This window comes from Phoca vitulina, unplaced genomic scaffold, assembly GCF_004348235.1.
Source record: "Phoca vitulina isolate PV1807 unplaced genomic scaffold, GSC_HSeal_1.0 scaffold16, whole genome shotgun sequence".
In the NCBI taxonomy this organism is placed as follows: Eukaryota; Metazoa; Chordata; class Mammalia; order Carnivora; family Phocidae; genus Phoca; species Phoca vitulina.
Genome location: NW_022589719.1, coordinates 14,975,495 through 14,997,204, shown reverse-complemented (window position 1 = coordinate 14,997,204; position 21,710 = coordinate 14,975,495). Strand labels below are relative to the sequence as shown.

General features: G+C 47.7%; 1 protein-coding gene across 7 annotated transcripts in view; it reads right to left on the bottom strand.

The window, feature by feature from the left end:
- Positions 1 to 21,710, bottom strand: part of LDLRAD3 (low density lipoprotein receptor class A domain containing 3) — a 236,660-nt gene that overhangs the window by 84,370 nt on the left and 130,580 nt on the right. For all 7 annotated transcript variants that reach the window (XM_032413911.1, XM_032413909.1, XM_032413913.1 and 4 more), the window contains one exon: positions 16,818 to 16,952. In XM_032413911.1, coding sequence (XP_032269802.1) covers positions 16,818 to 16,952 — 135 coding nt within the window. The remainder of the gene's footprint in view (positions 1 to 16,817; positions 16,953 to 21,710) is intronic.

Below are 21,710 nucleotides of genomic sequence, written 5' to 3'. Positions count from 1 at the left end.
TGATATCAGCACCAGTAGTCACGAAGCGACCGTGACCCCCGGCAGCCTCTTGATCCGGAGTGCTTCCTCTGTGCCAAGCCCTACGCTAAGCCCTTCACAACATTATTTTATTGGAGAGTCACAATAAATGAGGAGATGGGTCTGGTCCTCATTTTCCAGAGGAGAAAACGGAGTCTTGGAGAGGCGACTTCATCAGCGCTTAACTCTCAACTGTGCAGAGCAAGCCCATTCCATTCTCTGCCACACACCGAGCCTCCATTTTCTCGGCCACAGCTCCATCTTGAACAGCATCCCCAAGCGGTTCACCCAGAACCCCTCACTTGCTCCCTTGTTGTTTTCAGTTTGTTCACCTGGTCACCCAAACTAAACGGCAAGATCCTAGGGGGGCAGAGATTGTGTCTTTAGACCATAGTAGTGAAGAGCTTCAGCTCTGAGGTCACAAGAGTGTGGGTTTCAGGGGCGCCTAGGTGGCTCAGTTGGTTAAGCGACTGCCTTCGGCTCAGGTCATGATCCTGGAGTCCCGGGACTGAGTCCCGCATCGGGCTCCCTGCTCAGCAGGGGGTCTGCTTCTCCTTCTGACCCTCCCCCCGCTCATGCTCTATCTCATTCTCTCTCTCAAATAAATAAATAAAAAATCTTAAAAAAAAAAAAAAGAGCGTGGGTTTCAAACCCAGGCTCTGCCATTTACTGGATGACTGGACAGTCAGGGTTCTCTAGAGGAACAGAACCAACAGGAGACTAGATAGATAGACAGACAGGTGGATGGACAGACAGACAGACATAGATATTTACACTACGAAGCCCTGGCACAGGGGATTCTGGAGGCTGAGATGTCCCATGATCTGCCCTCTGCAGGCTGCAGGCCCAAGGAAGCTGGTGGTACAGTTCCGGTCCAAACCCAGATGTCTGAGAACCAGGGAGCCAAGGGTAGAAATCCCTGTCTGAGTCTAAAAGCCCAAGGACTGGGAGCACCAATGTCACGAAGTCTCAAGTCTCACGCAGGAGAAGATGGATGTCTCGGCTCAAGCGGAGAGTGAATCTGCCCTTCCTCCGCCTTTCTGCCTTCAATAAATTGGGTGAGACCCACCTGCACCAGGGAGGGCCCTCTGCTTTACTCACTCTACGGATCCAAACGTTAACCTCTTCCAGAAACAAGCCCCACAGACACACCCAGAAACGTTTCAGCAATTCTCTGGTCATCCTTAGCCCAGCTGAAGGGATACATAAACTCAACCATCACAATCACCTTATGCAAAAATCCCACCTGCTCCCTAACCTCATTTTCCTTCCCTGTAAAACGGGGGATAGGAGGAACTTCTTCAACAGATTCCGGTAAGGGATAAAATGCTCATGCCTGGAGCCCGGCATGCAGTGAGTGTTTCCTAAGACTAGTGATCGCTGCTCTCTCTCCACGGCTTCGCAGGGGCAGGCACTGCCTCCTCCAGGAAGCCAGTCGGTCTCCTGGCTTTGCTGCGCTCTCAGCCCTGCAGGCCGCAGGAAATTGTTCGGCTCACGTCCTGGGAGAGAAGTACAGGAGCTCCGCATTCCTAGCCTGACTCACCTGACAGCCCACCACGCGTCGCTCGTTCACAAGAGCCCGCCCTCCCTGCTGGAACACTGCCGGCAGGTACCACTTCTCCTGGATTCCATACCAGGCAATTTTCCCCCAGAACGATAATCATGGGATCCCCGTGCCGCATCCTCTCCTCGGACCCACGGTGAGGCCTCGCTGGTCGGCCGTGCAGCCCCGGAGTGGAGCCTCCCAGGCCAGCACCCTGTCCCCGATGCCGTGGGATGCCCGGGAGTATGCGCCTACTCGATGGCGTGCGCATACTGTTCCTACGCACACTGTGCCATGGGCTGCAACGTCTGCACCCCAGCCTCGCCCCTGCGCTGCACCACCCGTCACTCCTCCTCCCCTCCTCCCACAGTGAGGCGGTGATCCCTCTCCCTCGGAGCACCTCTGCTTCAGCAGCATGCTCAACTTAGGCCAGCTCCACGGATCTCACTCCTCTAATTTGCTCCCATAAATCACTCCTCCCTTCCCTTGGCCCCTGCTCTTCTGCCTGGATTGTTCCTCTAGCCGTCTATTCATTTCATCCCATTGTGTATCCGGCATATGGTTACCAAATGCCAACTATGTGCTGGGCAGTGGGCACAGGACAGCGAATGGGAGAGGCACTTTGGCCTCGTTGCTGAAGGAGTCAAAGCGTGCGCTGGTGTCTGGAGCTGGGTTGGTGGATTCAAATCTGACCCTTCACCTATCGGCTGACTGACCCAGAGCAAATGAACTAACCTCTCTGGGCCTCATTTTCCCTGTTGATAAAATGTAGATAATAGTTACTGCCTCCTGGGGTTCTCACGGTTTAAATGGATGACACATACAGAGCGTTCAGAGAAGTGCCTGGCACAGAGTAAACACGCACGGGACAGACCCCACTTACTACGACTATGGCAACAACCACCACCACCTATGGGGTAAAAATATCACTATTCTGGCAGAGGCGACTACACGGCCTTTATGAAGGAGAAGAATGTGGTATTATGAAGTCATCCAGAGGGAGGATCTGACCATTTTAAAAAAAAATGTTTGCTGTATCATCACACAGCTTCATCTTCTTTCTGAACATAAATCCCTAGAAGACAAGGACTGTCACATGCTACTTGTGAATTTGTCTCCAGACTAGAAATATAGCTGAGGGAGTCTAGGTAGTGCATTTATTAAAAGCAAAGCAGACAAGGGTACAAAGACAATTTCAATGGAGGAAGAACAGTCTTTGCAACAAAAGGGGCTGGGACAACTGGATATCCACAGGCAAAGGGATGAAGTTGGACCCCTCCCTCACACCACACATAAAAACAGACTCAAAACGCATCAGACCTAAATGTATGAGCCACGACTATAAAACTCTTAGGAAAAAAGAGTAGGAATAAATCTCTGGCACCTTGGATTAGGCAGTGACTTAGGAGATCTGATACCAAAAAGACAAACAACAAAAGAAAAAAACACATGCATCGGACTTTACCAAAATTAAAAACTTCTGTGCTACAAAAGATACCATTAAGCAAGTGGAAAAGACAACCCACAGAATGGGAGAAAATATTTGCAAATCATAAAACTGATAAAGCACTTGTTTGGAGAAAATATATTTAAAAACCCCTGTGGCCGGGGTATCCTATGCTGGGAAATGAGTGGAGGGCTGAGAACAAACCTTAGGGTCCCTGATACTGCAAAGTGTAAACAAAGCACTTTTAATGAAAAATAATAAGGAACAAGGATGGAAGCCAAAAAAAAGACAAGAGCAGAACCAAGCTTAGTTGAGGATCCAGCAAATTAGTATAGTTCCTTCTAGTTTTTGTTTCACGTTTCAGTTCATATTCCAGCTTTAAATATAGCCTGTATTAAATATGACGTGAAGCCGTACTTTAACACCCTCTGTGCGAATTTTGCAATTCTAATGGAAAACACGCCATAAATTAGTCTGAGGTGACTTGTCTTTTCCAAATGTCTCAGAGTGTGATCATCTAGAATGGATGATCAGTGACTCCAGAGACTTTTTTTTCTCCCTTTTCTTCCAGATTCTACTTCACCACTTTTGCTCTAAAAGATCACTCCTGCAACCAGAAGGCAAATCTTTGTTCTTGCTCCTGAATAATCAAAGTAAATGTCCTCCACACAAATCAAGATTTACACACGGCTTTTCAACCAGTGCCAGTCCATAGAAATGGAGAGAACCTCATAATGTAGGGGCCTTTCTTACTCAGTGGTGCATTTCAGGTACCTAAGATTCAGTGATATTTGCTGAGTGAACAAAGGCTGATGTCAGATTCACTTCTGTTATTTACCAGTAAGACAGTTTCTCCAAGGACGTAGCCGGACAAACGTTATCATGGAGACACTTCGGAGGCCCCTCACTGAGCATCTCTGCCTCGCCAGTAGAAGGTCTGCTCCACCCCCTCCTGTATCTGAACATTCACCCTCTGGAATGTTCCATGGCTACTTCCACTTTTGTCAGGCCAGGAAGCAAGATGCCAGATGGAACGAAGCCTGTGGCCCGGCTCCTTGTGGGAGGCAGGAAGGAGAAAAACCCTGTGAGCTGGCAGAGGCCGAGCACCCTGGAGAGGGGATTCTTCTACATTTAGTGCTCCTCCAGAGAGGGAAAGGCTTGGGCCTGCAGCTGCATGGTGGTTGGTTGTCCAGGGGCAGCTGCTGACCCACAGGGAACGCAATCCACACTTAGGAATACCTGCTCTGAGCTAAGTGCTTGGCAGCCTTCTCTCACTTTTCCGTCCCGCAATCCTGGAGGCAGGGCTTGTCACCTTGGTGTTGAAGAGGCTCCGAGTGGTTAAGTCCCTTGCCCAAAGCCACAAAGCTACTAGCCGGTAGAGCTGCTGCCTGACCGCATGCCAAGTCTGAGCTCTTCAGTGTTGTACCATGAACACGTCTGATAGAGTCGCTAAGGTGAGGGTAGGAGAGGTCTTGCTCCTAAAATTCACACCCAAAGCCTGATGGACTCTTTTCTTTTCTTCTGACTTTCTCCCATCTAATGTTCTCCTCCGTGCCTGGCACAGGGCTGGCCAGGGAAAATAAAGGTCTCCCAGGTCTCTGTGGGTCAGGGATTAGGATTCAGCTTCTGTGAGAAGCACGTGACACACCCTCCATGGATCACACTTGAAGTGTGATCACGCTTGGGGGATGTGACTGTGGGGTGACCAGGAGTAGCTTCGTGTGACTGAGACGTGACACAGCAGAGTCTGGGGGTCAGCAGCCTTTCTGGCCTACGTGTTCGACACCATGTGCGAGAGCACACTCAGGAACACAAGGACCACATGAAAGCTCTCTTGGGAACTGAGGGGCCCAGCGAAGGGTTCGGGCCAATCAGCGGCTCAATCAATGGCTCAGAGAGATGCCTTCCGATGGAATGGGGTTCCAATGAGCTACTGCTGCATAACAAATCATCCTCAAATTTAATGACTTTGATTATCTCTCACAGTTTCTGTGGTTCAGGAATTCAGGAAAGGAGCAATAGTTCTGGCTTGGGGTCTCACGTGTGAGGGCTGCGCAGACACTGCTCTCTCTCCACGGGCCTCCCCATGGTCTCTCTGTGTAGACTGGTTTGGGCTTCCTTACAATATGGCAGCCTGAGGGCAGGTGGACTCTTTACATGGCAGCTGAAGCTTTCTGGAGGGACTCTTCCAGAGAGCAAGGAGGAAGCTGCACTCCCTTTGCCTTCCTAGCCGTGGAAGTCACAGAGTGTGTCACTTCTATGACACTCTATTAGGCAAAACAGTCACAAACGCTGGCCCAGTGTCCAGGGGAAGGGACAGGGGCTCCAGTTCTTGATGAGAAGAATGGCAAGGAATTTGTGGACATACTTTAAAATGGCCACACTGCGGTTGGGAGAAAGAGAGAGAGAAGTAATTCGCTGTGGATAGCACGGAGATGTGTGAGGTGGGGAGGGAGCAACCATGCGGTCACTTCCCCGTATACACAGCCTATTTCCAGAAGGGAAGCAGGCAGGCACTGGTAGACCAAAACAGTCGGAAAAATGAATAAATAAAACATTCTGAGCCACACGGGAAAGGTGGCCTAACAAATCAGCTAGTGAGGACAAAACATCTGTCCTTGGAGATTTCCTTCAGATGCAGTGAGCCAGATCTGAGGCCCACTGGCTTCTGCGAAGAAAGCAAATGACAAGTCAGGTTCCTGTCATTTGAAGAATAACTATCACCTTGATCAAACTCCAAGATCAAGGTAAAAGCTTGGCTCTCAAAGAATCACACAAGAGATTTACAATAAATGAGTCCATGAAAGAAGAAACAAACATGTCAAGTGCCTCTCCAATTAGGCACCTGGGATGGCGAGGGGCTGCCCCAGAATACTCAGGCTTGTTTGGTTGAGAGGCCCAGGAAGCAAAGCGCACGCTGAGCGTCCTCTTTTGGGCTGCGTGACTAATGCCACTCACACGAGTCTGGGGTCTCGTGGTGGCCAGGGCAAAAAACCACTGCCCAGGGCAGGCTACTGGCATAAAGCAGCCTCGATCTCCTGGCTCAGTTTGCAAAAGTCTGTGGCAGACACAGGCTCATTATTCCCCCAACATGCACCCATTATCTCCTCTTCTGCCTCTCGGAACATTTACTCCTGAGTTTTAGCTGGGCAGATGAGTACCCACAATGATAAAGAATACATGCCCCAGCCTCTCATGCAGCTAGCTGTGGGCAGGTGACTATGCTGAGGTCACTGGATTATGAATAAAGATGAAGTGGCCCATCCTGGTTTTCTCCTTCTTTCCAATGTCTGGGATTCATGGCCATTGGAGCAGCTGTGGGAGCGCTGAGGAGGTCCGAGCGCCCTGTTGGCCCAGACCGCTCATCTCTGGGGTGTAATATGTGAGAGATTTCATCTTATTTAAGGCACTTATTGAAAATATCACCTCTACCTTATTTTAGCCACTGTACTTAGCCAATCTCCTAACTAATATGGAGTTCCTGGACGACCACCCGTCTTCCAAACTAAGAACCTCATGTTGGAAAAAATCAGGGAAGAAACACTTGACGTGGATCCTAAAGGTCCCCAAGGAATTTGCACGTTTCCCTCTTTTCTCTGCCTCTCCCATCTTCCCGTTCCCTGCTGCTTGTCTGAATACGAAACGTATGCCTTCCCATGACTCAAGGAATGGCTGATGCTGATTATCACCTGCAGTCCACTTGAGTCAGCTCATGTGGAAGGGAAGGTTTACTCTGGGAGACAGAGGCCTTGGGCCTCATGGGAACCAGGGCAGAGAATTGGGGGGCCATACAGAATAAAGCCAACACTATCTCTTTCTCTATCTGGGGGGCTGCCACCTGTGGCCTCTTAGGCAGGTCCTCCAGGCAGACGTGCACCCCTACTCTGAATTCTGCCCTTCCCAGCTGTGGCTTCCATGTGGCCGTGCCCTGTCCTTCCATGCTTGCTCAGCCTCTTAAGGCTGACTCAGCCCTGAGCATCTGAGTTTAAGGGAGACATTCTGATTTGCTGCTGGCCAGCCCATGAACAGACTGGCCTTGAGTCATGTGTCCATGCTTCATTGGGTCCACAGTGGCTTAGGTGGTTAGGAACAGTCTTGGAGCATGGAGGGCTGGTCCTTCCAAAGGTCGTGAGTGGAGTACACAATCGGGAAGGAGCTCAGGTTAGGGCAGCTAATACAACATATCTAATATGTGTTGGTATCCAGAATACAGAGCCATTAATTCATACTCTCAAATGCAAGGGTTAATGCAACATTCTTCAAGTTGGTAGTGTTGGTCAAAGGGGTGGTTGTGCATTCCTGGGTTTTCTCTCAACTGAAAGTTAAGCTACTGGAGAACAGAACAGCTCCTAGGAATTCTCTTGACTTCTCACAGCACCTAGCAGAGTGCTCCCTGCTGAAGACCTTCAATAAAAGCTGACTACCAGTACAAATTTGAGCAGCTCACATGATTACAGAAGGGACAAGATCTCAAGGAAGAAAACTCACAGAAGGAGAACATGGCTCTGTGTCATTTTGTGGCATTCCAGAACCATAGATTAACCAGCCTGATAACCTGCCGAGTTTCCATACAGCAACAAGGAGAAAATGAGAAAGAGGTCCTCCAGGAGCATCTGGGAGAATGTGACAAGATACTTGCAACATCAGGGCACATTTCCACTTTTCACAGGCCAGAGTTCTCAGATAACCACATTAGGGCCAAAAAAGAAAGATAATCACAGGACTGCATAACCCAAGAAGGACGCTCAAGCTATTAGTCAAGGGTAGGGGATGGGGAATATCCAGCCTATGGTCATCAACCCCCCCAAACAATTCTCATCCTGGGGAATTCACAGCATCTATTATTTATAGTTTCCCCAAGTCTCAATTAGACTTCTGCTTGGTGGGATAGCAGAGCCCAATAAGAGCCACAGAGAATCAGAATTCTCATTGTATGCAATGATAATCAGCCCCTCCTATGAAATCCCTTACCAGGGTTGAGCATCTCATTTCCCCTGATTGTCTTCCTCTGACTCTACCTTCCAAGGGAAGCATGCAGGGAGCGGGTCTCCACGGGTCAGCTCCAACCCACCCTGACAGCTTCCCGCCCCACCACGCACCCCCACTCCACACACATACATATGCACACTTTGTTCCTGCCCTACCCCCTCTGGCTGTATGCCCAACCTCCTGCTTGTTTCTGGGTCCATTTTTATTTATCCTTAAAGACTGGGCAGAGACTTCTCTTCTCTGAAGTCCTGCCATACTAGCCTAGGGAAACTGTCATTCCTCACTGTCCCAGTCATGCCCTCATGTCTCCCACGGCGAGCTACTCAGTCCTCTGCTATAGCATTTATCACACTCTCGGGTAATTATCTGCAGGGCATTGTTTCTCCCCTGCAGACTGGGAGCAATTTTAATCTGATCTAGCTGTGTGTTTCTTTCAGAACCCGGGTGGGGGCCAGGCAACAGGAGGCACTCTGCGAATAGTTTGTGCGAATGAGTATCAAGAAGAGTTAGGAAAGTAATAGGGTGCTGGGGAAGGGGGGGATACGGGGAACTGAGGGCCACAAGCTGTCCACACATGGGACAGACAGATGTCCCCTGCATAATCAAGCAGCAGCTCCAAAAACTTGCAAAGCAGACTTGCAGAGAGGCAGTAAGCCCCACATGGGGTCTGCTGTCTCAGGTGTCCAGACTGGACGTCCCCACATGCCAAGGAGAGGGGGGGACAGATGGACAGACGGAGGCGGAAGCCAGAAGAGCCAAGAGAAGGGGGACATGTGCGAGCAATGAATGGGGGAGCTTAAAGAAATAGCTCTGAAGATTACCATGGGGGCTGCAAGATCAGGAAGCAATTACGGTCTCGAGAGGAGAATCATTCCGACTTGCTTCTCAATGAGGGACAGTTCAGTTCAAGGAAAGGAAGCTTTCATGATGCAAACACTCAATTATGAAGAAGAAAACCGCACAGGTACAGAGAGATGGCAATAGACGTCTCCCATCCTCCTTCTGTTTCTTCCAACGAACTCAGCATCTCTGCCTTTCCCAGCCCAGCTGGGCTCTCAAACTCTCAAATTAAAAGGGGAAAAAAGGCTCCCGCAATCCTGCCATTAATAGTACCTCCAGCAGCTTTATTCTAAGCAAAGCCAAATGAGTTCTTTTGCGGTGACGGTTCTTTCCTAGGGCCCGTCTAGCATAGCTCTTGGCATCCCTTGGTGGCCAAAGCTTTGTAGTCAATACTGACTACCCATCAAATTGGAGGTTGCGACATTTTGGGTTGGATCCCCTAAATGCAGACTACTATTTTTTTAAATATAGAAAGGTCTTTTCCATTCATACTTGAAAAGTTACAATAACAACTAGTATTCTCCCATCTCATGCCCTCCACGATTTCTCTAGAAATGATCTTTGGCTGTTGAGTCACTTGGTTTTATCTTGCTGCATTCCCTAGGCTCTCCTGCATTCTTTGCGGTGTTTGAGAGGGTAGGGCAAGCGGCAATCACCGTCCCTAATTCTTCCTTCCTGGGGCTAGATATTTATTCATTGGAAGCCTGGGCTCCAGCTCTCACCCACAGGCAGTGGCTGGTGAATTTAGGTTGGCTGGGACATCGGGACCGGCCGGGGAAAGATACAAGTGCAACTGTCCTCAGGTCCTAGAAACAGAGGTGCTGATGGTCTCGGTCAGACGCTTGCAGGGGTGCTGACTCGGACTCCAGTTCCAGCACTGCTGTGGAGACTGGGGTTATGAGGCCTGCCTTCCACCAAGTCCAGAAAATAAGCTTCTTGAATTATAAGCTGGGAGACGTCCTCTGAACCAAGCGCGGCTCTGCAACCCCAAAGAGCAGGCAGAGTGGCAACCGCCCCCCCACCACTGCCGAGGACTCATTCTCGACTACCATCCCCTTCACACGCCACAGGCTTTCACTTCTCTCTCGGCCCTGGTGCTCTGGTCACTCTCCAGCACTTCACGCCCCCTCGTTCCTATTTCTACTGCGACACTCGGTGCACAGCTGTGCCCTGCCTGAGTGTGGCTTCCTGGGGGCTGCAGGAGTTTGCTAGAGCTGCTGTGAACAGAGCACCACACCCCAGATGGCTTAGACAACAGAAATTTACGGTCTCGCCGTTCTGGAGGCTGGATGGTGGCGGGGCTGGCTCCTCCGAGGGCTGGAGGATCTGCTCCATGCCTCTCCCCTAACTGCGGCTGGCTTGCTGGCAATCTTTGGAGCCCTTTGGCTCATAGACGTATCACCCCCAATTTCTGCCTTCGTGTTCACGTGGTGTTGTCTGTGACCAAGTGTGTCCTTTTTTATAAGGGCACCACTCAGACTGGATTAGAGGCCCACCTGACTCCAGCAGGACCTCATCTTAACTAATTACATCTGCCATGACCCTATTTCCAAATAAGGTCACATCCTGAGACATGGGGGAGGCGGTTAGAACTTCAACGTATGAATTTGGGGGGAGGACAAAATTCAAGAGAGGCCAAGGCCATTACTGTATCCTGTGTATGCAGCCCAAGCCCTGGCACATGGAGGCACCCCATGACCTGCCCACTGACAAAACACCAGTATGGACTGCCTGTTGGCTCTCTCGCACTCTCTCTCTGTCCCTCCCTCCTTCAATCTCTCTCTCTCTTTCACACACACACACACACACACACACACACACACACACACTTCTACAGAAGAAACAGGACAAAGCTGTCACTGTTAGCTTCTGGAGAGGTGCCAAACCTCACGACCAGCTTTCCAAATTCTCCTTGAGCATTATCACCAGGATACAGCAGGCAAGATAAAGAAACCGCAACCCAATTGCCAAAATACTCAATTAACTACCTTGGCATTGGTGGCTTTTTTAGAAATGCTTAACTCTCCAGCATTTCTCATGGAGTGGGAAGGTGGACAGGCATCATTAGTCTTTCCTACTGAAAGGAAAACCTGAGTACAAAAAGAGGGGAAATGCACTAGCCTTCATATGCAGCCTTCCCCTCGAGCTCACAGGACCAAGGGCCGGGCGTGCACAGACCACCTGGAGCTCCTGGTCCCGGGCGAGTGGTAACCAGATGGCAGTGTCACAAGATGGCATGAAGAATGTTCGTTTGTTGCCATCCTGGCTTCACCATTTGCTCGCTACGTGGACAAAACAGAACCACGAACAACCCATGTGCTCCTCAAGCTCTTCATCTAGAAATGGGAGTCATTTTCTGGGAGAGGACCTTCTCTCATGGGAATTTTGTGGGACTGGATAGGAACATACAGGTACGATGCTCAAACTGGTGTCTGCCATTTACTTAGTGCACGGAGTGATGGCTACTCACGTATGTATGCATCGCCTATGTGCCTCATGTCCTTTCCCAGGCCCAACCCTCTCACCGTCACCTGAGTCTTCAGAAGCTCTCTCTGTGATGACAGCAATCAGAACTGGGACCCACTTAAGAGGTATTCATTTTATTAGTTATTCGTTATTATATAACAAATTACTCCAAAATGTATAGGCTTAAAAAACCAAACGTGTATTTTCTGCCAGTTTCCGTGGGTCCAAATCCCAGGAGTGGCTTAGCTCTGCCTCAAGACCTCTTACAAGTTTACAGTCAAGGTGCATGTCTGGGCCACAGACAGCTCCAGCCTGGGCTAGTTGGAGGAGCCACTTCCAAGCTCCATCAGGCGGCCTCTGACAGGACTCAGGTCCTCGCTGGCTTTGGATCAGAGCCCTACCCAGTTCCTTGCCACGGGAGCCCCCTCCACAAGGCAGCTTGCAAGATGGCAGCCGGCTTCCGTCCGCATAAGCAGGAGAGAGCAAGCAAAACAGATGCCAAAGTCTTTTCTAATCCAATCTTGGAAGTGGCAATCAACTGTGCTGTACTCTCTTTACTCAAATTGAGTCGCCATCTCTACACCCATGTTCACAGCAGCCAAAAGGTGGAAGCAACTCGAATGTCCATCAGCGGGTGAATGAATAAACAAAATGTGGTACAGACATACGATGGAGTATTATTCAGCCTTAATTAAAAAGGAAGGAAATCCTGACACACGCTACAGCATGCATGAACTCTGAGGACATTCCGCTAAGTGAACTAAGCAGTCACAGAATGACAAATATTGTATGATTCCACTTGCATGCGTTGTCATAGAGTCAAATTCACAGAAACAGAAAGTTGAATGGTGGTTGTCAGGGGTTGGAGTGGAGGACAGGGAGCTGTTTAATGGGGACAGAGTTTCAGTTCTGCAAGATGAAAAAGTTCTGGAGATAGGTTGCACAACAATGTGAATATACTTAACACCATGGAACTACACGCTTAATGGTTAAGGTGGTAAATTTACATTATGTGTATTTTTCCACAATTAAAAAAAAAAAACAAACCATGCCAGTCATAAGGTCTTGATCACATTCAAAGGATGGGATTATACCAGGGTGTGAACTTCACCCAGGGGGTAAGGATCATTGCAGGATGCCTACCCCATTCGGTCATTTATCCAAAGTTGAAAAGAATCAATGTGTTTAATTAGGATTGAATCCACCATATTTGAGGCTACCTGAGTGCTGGCCACACCCTACATCTTCGCAGCAGTTCCTGCTGACTCCCAGATGTGCTCCTAAGAAACAGACAAGCCACATGCAAGCCTACTTTTGGAATTGCCTGGTAAATGGGCTGTGTTTCCAATCAATGAATCCCCAATTAAAAATCCATTGCACCACAGTGTTCTTTGGTCTCTATTACATCCCGAATGGAACAGAAAGGTATGGTAATGAATGGTTGCACTTTCACGGTCCACTCCCACTTCCAAGTCCTGACAGTCTGTTGTTAGTTTTAAAGGCCAAGGATAAAGAAGGGGACTGAATCGGGATGAGCAAGAAGGGGAGGAGAGGCGCACACAGCTGGTGTCTTTAAAGTGGAGACACTGCTTTTTCATACCCTCATCAAGTCAGAAGAAAAGTATTTCAAGCACCCTATTTCCTGTCTTTGGGCCAGTTCTCTCCACTCCATCCAAATAAACATTATAAAATATAATTTTCTTTTCCCACATCAATCGAAAGCAAAGACGCATTTTTCAAGGGCTGGGAGTCCAGCAGAAGCAGATAGGATATTTTCTGACTAAATGAGCTCATGTGCAGAAGGTGCTCAGCACAGTGTTTGGTGCATACTAAGACTAGATCAAAGTTCGCTGTTAATAGGATGACCAATGGGCCAAACCCTGTGCTGTATAAGACCATATTTTGTCTAGTCAAGATGCCTCTGAAATTCTTCAGGAAGACACTGCATGAAGCTCAGTCTCTCAAAAGCCCAGTACGAGTCAGGTTTGCGCACAGCACTGGTACAATGGTATTCCTTTGTTCAAGCACCAAAATTAGGAGCCAGTTCACATTTAGAAGCTACATGATAGAGAAAAGCATAGCCTTTGGTACTAGAATCACACAGAGAGCAGGAGGATGCTCACATCCTAGGAAGAATGCAGCACTGCAGACCGGCCAAGGGGCCAGCAGGTCCAGATTCTCATCTCATGCTCACTGTGGGGCATATTCCCATTTAGGGAATGACAGAATCATCTACTCTATTTAAACAACAGTAAAATACTTATTAATAGATTGTGTATACTTGAACTTGCAAAGCTTAAACACATATACACTGTAATACGACATAAGGTACAAATTAAACACAGCTTCCTGGGGCTCCTGGCTGGCTCAGGGGGTTAAGCGCCCGACTCTTGATTTCAGCTCTGGTCATGATCTCAGAGTCGTGAGATCCAGCCCCACGTCGGGCTCTGCGCTGAGCGTGGAGTCAGCTTGAGATTCTCTCTCCCTCTCCCTCTGCCCCTCCCCCCTGCTCAAGCTCGCACGCTCGCTTGCTCCCCCTCTTTCTCAAAAAATAAATAAATAAACACAGCTTCATAACATAACACCCTACAAAGACATCTTTTCTAGTATACAGCACTTACTGAATCCACTCTGTGCTGGGCTCCGTGCTACTAGGTAGGATCTGTGGGATTCGAGGGGGGGAAGAGGCACGCTTCCTGTTCTCTGGTAACTAGCATCAGTGCCTCTCCACAACGGGCACCCTTGCTCGGAGGCTGTCTTACTAAAAGGCACCAGACAGCTGTCCCCCATGTCCCAACGGGATTTGTTTTCTGAGAGCTCACTTTCCACAGGGCTGTCATTTGGGTACAGAAGGCACAAAGCTGAGATTCTAAGGGAAGCTTCACATCATGTATTTGCCAAGAGCTGGGCTTCGTGTGCATGTGTCCACCTCTGACTTACTCTACACCTCGTGTTTATAATACACGAATACAATGCAGAGAGAGAGAGAAAGGAGCTGGACTTAGAAATACAAACTTCAACCAGCCATCAGAGAGATGGTTCTTAAGGGCGAGCAAAAAATCTGCTTCAGCAAAATGCAGGGACAAGCATGTGAAGGGTAGGGGGATGCTGCCAAAACCAAGTTTTAGACTTAGGGGTAGTTTTGCTGAACATCTCATGGCACCATTGGTGAGTCTAAGATACATGAACACATAGTAAACTATATAAGAAATAGTATTTACAGAAAATGTTCCTCCAGCCCTCCTATCTATGCTCATACTTCCTTGACTTAGTGATTGTTCTTCCCTACTTGATATCCATCACAGCTGATGGCAGATGCCATAGGAGACAGACTGGCATATGTTTTGGTTTATAAAAATTTGACTTTGTGTGAAGGCTAGAAGCACCTTACTGTTCGATCAGCAGTTTAGAAATTCCCAGGCAAGGGGTGCCCGGGTGGCTCAGTTGGTTGAGGGTCTGACTCTTGGTTTCAGCTCAGGCCATGACATCAGGGTGGTGAGATCGAGCCCTGCATCAGACTTTGTGCTGAGCATGGAGCCTGCTTGGGACTCCCTCTCTCCTTCTCCCTCTGCCCCTCCCCACTTGTGAATTCTGACCTCTCTCTTAAAAAAAAGAAAGCGGCTCCTGGGTGGCTCAGTCAGTTAAGCATCTGACTCTTGATTTTGGCTCAGGTCATGGTCTCAGGGTTGTGAGATCAGGCCCTGCATCAGGTTCCACACTGAGTGTGGAGCCTGCTTGAGATTCTCTCTCACCCACTCCCTCTACCCCCACACCTGCTCACTTGCGCATGCTCTCTAAAAAAGCAAAAAAAAAAAAAAAAAAGAACAAAAGAAAAGAAATTCCCAGGCAAATTACAGGATTAGAAACCTCTCTAAAGTTAGTATAAAACAGTGGTTCTCAGAATTACCGTGTATTTGAACCACTTGGAGGACTCGTTAAAACACAGACTGCTGGGTTTACTTCCTGGGTTGATTCTGTTCATCTGGGATGCAGCCTGAGCTCTGTGTTTCCAAAGAGTTCCTACATGATGCTGGTGATACTGGTCTCGGGATGATACTTTGAGAATCACTAGTAAAGGGAAAACTCAAGGAGAGGATTTTCCAGACAAGGACAATCAGAAGTTAATTCTACCCAAGATTCACCTCCCAGAGCTGTTCTCTGCACAAGTTTTGGCAAAATCTATGTTGATAAACATTTTATCTTTTCTTGTCTATGGACCTCAGGCATATAGACTTGGACTGGTCATAATCTCTGATGTGTGACCTACCCTCACCAGTGGCCTACATAAGACCCATTCATTCATTCATTTATTTATTTTTAATAACATAATAAACATCAGCCAAAATAAAGGCTAGGACTTTGAAAAGGACCTACTTGTAATTTCACAGAGCTTATTCCATCCATCCTGCCTCCCAACATATGAGCTAAACAATTAGCCCCCTTCCTCTTGCTTTTCTGGTTTATAATTTTATTCAATCTATAAACTGTGGTACACACAGCAGAATACCGAATAACAGTCCAAACAAATGAACTCTACCAACAAACAATAATGTGGGTGAATCACAGCAATAGGATATTAAGTGAAAAGAGTAATGACTGCATACAGATCGTATCAGTTTACAACATTAAAAATATATACTTTTTACAATGCCTTAATATGGATATACATTTTTAAATCTTTATATATTTTTTTAATCACTGAAAAAATACGTGTTTACCAGAAAAAAAGTCAATGAGTAAAGAAAAGTGCCTGGTCAGTTTTAACAGAGGAGGGTACGACCCCGCTGTATCCTTCTGGACTCCCTAAAAAGCTCACCTTCCCATCCCCCCAACTGCATCCCTTCAGATTCCATAAAATTGCTCTGAGATCAAGAGTCCTGATAGGAGCAGACAATTCACACAAGAGGGAACAAAGTAGTAAACAAACACACGGGGGAAAATGTTGAGCTCATAATCAGAGAAATGCAAATTAAAGCATTTGGGAAGCTATCATTCTATGACTACTAAATTAGCAAAAATGGAAAAAATAGAACAGCAGTGATGCCTGGGATATGAAGGTGAAACTGACAGGCACAGACCAGGCTAGCACCCGTGTAAAGAAAAGAAAAAACTGTTTCCAACAGCTGCATGTGGAGGTGTAAGCCATGAACTGCGCGGATGTCCCACTGTGCAGAATTTATCCTGAAGAAGTAATTCAAGGGAAGGAAACAATCCAGGTGGGCCCCAACAATGCAACAATTTAGAAAACCACGGTAGAGCATCCTGACCATACGCAACCCAGCTGGGGCGAATTACGGTTTTGAAGAGAAAACATATATGTGATACTTCATATGGGAGAAATACGAAATCCAAAATGGTAGGTGCGTTAGAGGTAAAAACAAGGGTAGAGGGGCTGCAAGGTAAAGTGCAAACATTAACATGGCTGTTGTATCTGGAGGGGGTATAGGTGTTGCTTTCGGTGTTTCTGTGGTGTGGTGATGCAATTATTTTTTTAAAGCTTTGGAGGCTTCCTACCTTGAGAGCTTTCACAGCTCTCCTCGTCGCTGTTGTCTTGACAGTTATTTTGCCCATCGCAAATGAAGCTCTTGTCAATGCAGAGGCCATTCTTACAGTGGTAGCGGGCGGTGGAACAAAGCAGAGGGTTCGCCGCTGTGAAGGGAAAACAGAGCAGGTCACCAGGGAGGCCAGCAAGTCCCATGCAGAACTCCCAGAACCAGGAGTGTGTCCTGCTCAGGAAGCAGGGAGCTCACGGGAACCCCGAGAACCTTCTCCAGCCACACAGTGTGTCCTGCTCAGGAAGCAGTGAGCTCACTGGAACCCCGAGAACTTTCTCCAGTCAGAAGCATGTCCTGCTCAAGAAGCAGTGAGCTCACAGGAACCCCGAGAACTTTCTCCAGCCACAGTGTGTCCTGCTCAGGAAGCAGTGAGCTCACAGGAACCCCAAGAACTTTCTCCGGCCAGAAGCGTGTCCTGCTCAGGAAGCAGTGAGCTCAGGGGAACCCCGAGAACCTTCTCCAGCCACAGCGTGTTCTGCTCAGGAAGCAGTGAGCTCATAAGAACCCCGAGAACCTTCTCCAGACAGAAGTGTGTCCTACTCAAGAAGCAGTGAGCTCACAGGAACCCCAAGAACTTTCTCCAGCCAGAAGTGTGTCCTACTCAGGAAGCAGTGAGCTCACGAGAACCCTGAGAACTTTCTCCAGCCATAGTGTGTCCTGCTCAGGAAGCAGTGAGCTAACGGACACCCCGGGAACCTTCTCCAGCCAGAAGTGTGTCCTGCTCAAGAAGCAGTGAGCTCACGGGAACTCTGAGAACTTTCTCCAGCCACAGTATGTCCTGCTCAGGAAACAGTGAGTTCACGGGAACCCCAAGAACCTTCTCCTGCCAGGAGCGTGTCCTGCTCAGGAAGCAGTGAGCTCATTTCTAAGATGGCTGACTCAAAGACCATCCTGGGAAACTGGCCAGCCAATGAGTGGGACAGGATAAGACTTACCCTGTCGCATTCTAAAAGCTCCTTCTCCCAAGTCACCAGGCAGTGCTCTGTACCATACCAGTGTGGCCAGAAGGTAATGCCTCACTCCACATGGTTAACCTCCAGGTGCCTCTGAAGGGCCTGAGGCAAAGCCTGAATCTCCTGGGAGAGTCATGCGTGAAATGGTTGGTAGCGTAAGACACACAGAGAAGCAAAGCCAGAAGGAGGAGCTGAGTCAGGGAATCTGTGAACCTCTGTTACCCAGGGAGTGATGGGATGATCTGGTGGTCCAAGAGCTATGTTGGATTCCTCTGGTTCTGTAACTATGGACCGGCCTCTTAATCCCTCAGGTACCTTTATGGCTCACCACAGTGAACTCAGTGGTCTCCATTTCTTTGCAATCAAAGAAGCCCATTAACCTACTTGGTCAGCCTGAACAGCACCCCTGTGAGGGTCCCTGTTCTAGGCACTTCCAGAACCTCAAAACAAGTAACAGGTATGGTCACTCCCCTCAAGGAAGTGGGTGGCAACTGGCCAGTGGGAGGCCAACGCAAAGCTACTTAACAACACACAAGCAAATCTCCACAGAAGATCAGTATTTCCACAGCACAATTTACCTTGTTCCCCTGTTCCCTGCAGTGCAATTCAAATAAGGCTCATTCCAGAGCTCTATTTTCAATAAATGAAGTAGCAAAGTAGGAATCAGTGCAATCCCAGCTCTGCCAGTTATGAGCTGTGTAATCCTGAGCAAATTACTTCACCTCTTTGAGCCTGGGTGTCTTTGCCTGTAGATGGGACTGGCTATGTAAGTTGTGGGGCCCAGTGCAAACTGAAAATGTAGGGTCAGCTGTTCAAAATTAAAAATTCAAGAAGGGCCCCTTCCAAGCTGAGCTGGGCCCCGTATAACCATGCAGGTGACAGGCCCATGAAGCCAGCCCTGCTTAGAGCATTAATTTGTCCATCAAATGAGACGACATGTGAGCAAACGTGCAGTGCAAAATCTGACTCACAGCACATGCTCAGGGAGCGTTAGACATGCTCCCCCAGTTATGTCTGTCTCGGTCCCGTGAGCGTGTCCCTCCCAGCAAAGGCAATACTGGCGATGATGAGGAGGGGACATACTGGATGTTGGGGAATGAACTGAGCCCACACCTGTATTACACGTGGTAGGAAGAGCACCAGATCGGGGTGCCAGGCCCAGCACGGAGATTGCGATGGTAACAGGGGCAAGTCAGCTGTGATGTCCCTTGGTGGACCTCAACTGCAAGACGGCATTTGTGATACATCTTCCCCACACGCTTCACTGAGCTATTGTTAAGATACACACAGATTAAGGCTGCGAGGGCTGAAGACTTCACAGGGCTTCATAAACCCAAAGGACTGCAGAGGTTTTTGGTTCTTTTCTTTTTTAATATCTTTAACTATTTAACTCAGAAAGTTTGACTTGAAAGGTCAGAGGAGACAGAGGGACAGAGGAAGCCAGTACTCTCGGTTTTAAAAAAGATAATGGACCAGTGTAAAGTCACGCAAAAGTAGTCTGGCCTGAAAATTTAAGTTTTAATTATTTCAATTGCTGTGGGCCAGAGGACGGTTCAACTTGATCAGAATGAAACCAAGGTCTGATTTCAGCCAAAACCAAAATGGGGAAGCTCAAACCACAAATCACGTTTGGTTTCTGTCCAAGGCAGCCCTCCAAACCCTTCGGCCTCCCGTGGTGGTGGCCTTCAGCTTCCCTGGGACCTTGTGGGTCACGTGTTTGCAGCCAAAGTGTCAGCAGCAATCAGCTCGCTCCGACGGAAAGGCGCTCTAATTGGTCCAAGCTGGGGCGGCTGCACAAGTACGTGAACACCCTGGTGGGGGATCTGTGCTTAATCGACCTTGCTGACAGGGCTGGCATCCACTTACTTTACTTCAGCCTCACACCCTTTCAACCCTACAAACTCACACATGGAAAAGAAGTCATCTGTGTGCACGCATGCACTTATGTGCACACATATACATTACATATATGTGTGTGTGCATGGACGTGTATAGACAGACCACACACATCTTCAAGATGAACTAATATTGACGATACCTTAAAACACAGTTCCAATAAAGAATCCAGACTGACTGAAAACCAAGTCACAGACTGGCTTTAATGCATATAACCAAGCGGACTAGTAGCCAGGTTATATAAAGATCTCTCACAACACAAGAGGAAAAAGACAAACAACTCAGTAGGAAAATGGGCAAAGGACACGATCAGGCAACTGCCACAAGAGGAATGGCAAATGGTCCATAACAACCGGAAAAAACGTTGACTGTCATCGGTAATGAAGCACCACTTTGACCACAGCAGACTGGCCAAACTTAAGGTCTTAAAATACCAGGCTGTTGGCAAGGATGTGGTGGTCTCGGGGACCACCAGTGGGAGTGCAAATTGGGAGATCGACCTCAGAGACCGATTTAGGAATATCCAATAAAAAGGTGCCCATGCTCTCCAGCCCAGCAATGTCGCTTCCAGCTACACACTCCAGGGAGAATCCCGAAAAAACAGAAATGTTTACTGAAGCACTGTTTGTAAAATAAAAAAAATGAGAAATGACCCAAATGTTCACCCACAAGAGAACAGATACAATGTGCTACATAGGTACAACAGAATTCTACAGCAGGAGGTAGCCAACTTTTTCTGTAAAGGGCCAGTTCCTAAGTATTTAAGGCTTTGCTAACCATTCTGCCTTTGTCTCTGTCAGGACTACTCAGCTTTTGCCATTGCAATGCAAAGCAGCCATAGAAAATCCATAAACAGAGAGCATGGCTGTGTCCCAATAAACTTTATTTATAAAAACAGGTGGTGGGGCGCCTGGGTGGCTCAGTCATTAACCGTCTGCCTTCGGCTCAGGTCATGATCCCAGGGTCCTGGGATCGAGCCCCGCATCGGGCTCCCTGCTCAGCGGGGAGCCTGCTTCTCCCTCTCCCTATTTCTCTGCCTACTTGTTCTCTCTCTTTCTGTCAGATAAATAAAATCTTTAAAAAAAATAAAAAAAATAAAAACAGGTGGTAGGTCAAATGTGACCCAGAAGCCATAGTTTGCCAACCCCTGATAAACAGTAGTAAAAAGTCAATCAACCAAAAAAAAAAAAAAAAAAACCCAAAAATCAACGAACCAGAGTCAAGATGGATAAGTATCACAAATATGGTAGTGTGGGAGCAAGGTAAGTTCAGGACAGTAGATGCCTCCGGAGAGAGGGGAAAAGGATAGAATCCGGGAAGGGGTATATACTGTGAACTTCTAATGATATCTGGTAACATTTTATTTTAAAAATCTAAAGCAAATAAGGCAAAATGGAAATATGATTTTTTTTTAATTGAGGTAAAACTGGCATATAACATTAAATTAGTTTCAGGTGTATAAAATAATGATTTAATATTTGTATACATTGTGAAATGATCACCACAATAAGTCCAGTTGACATACATCAGCACACAGTTACAAATTTTTTTTCTTGTGATGAGAACTTTTAAGATCGACACTCTCAGCAACTTTCAAGTACACAATACAGTATTATTAGGTATAGCCATAATTATATCATTATTATAATATATTGATAATAAAATAATTATTAATTATAATATAGCTATAATAATATAACAATAGGCAATGTGATTTTTTTAAAAAGATTTATTTATTTGTGAGAGAGAGAGAGTGAGTGAGCGGAGGGAGGGGCAGAGAAAGAGAGAGAGAGAGACTCTCCCGCAGTCCTGTAGAGCAGACTCCCTGCTGAGCGCAGAACCTGACGTGGGGCTCGATCTTGCGACCCCGAGATCATGACCTGAGCAGAAATCAAGTCAGCCGCTCAACCAACTGAGCCACCCAGGCACCCCGGTAATGTGATTTTTAAAACAGCATTTGTGGGGAGCACCTAGGTGGCTCAGTCAGTTAGGCATCTATCTAC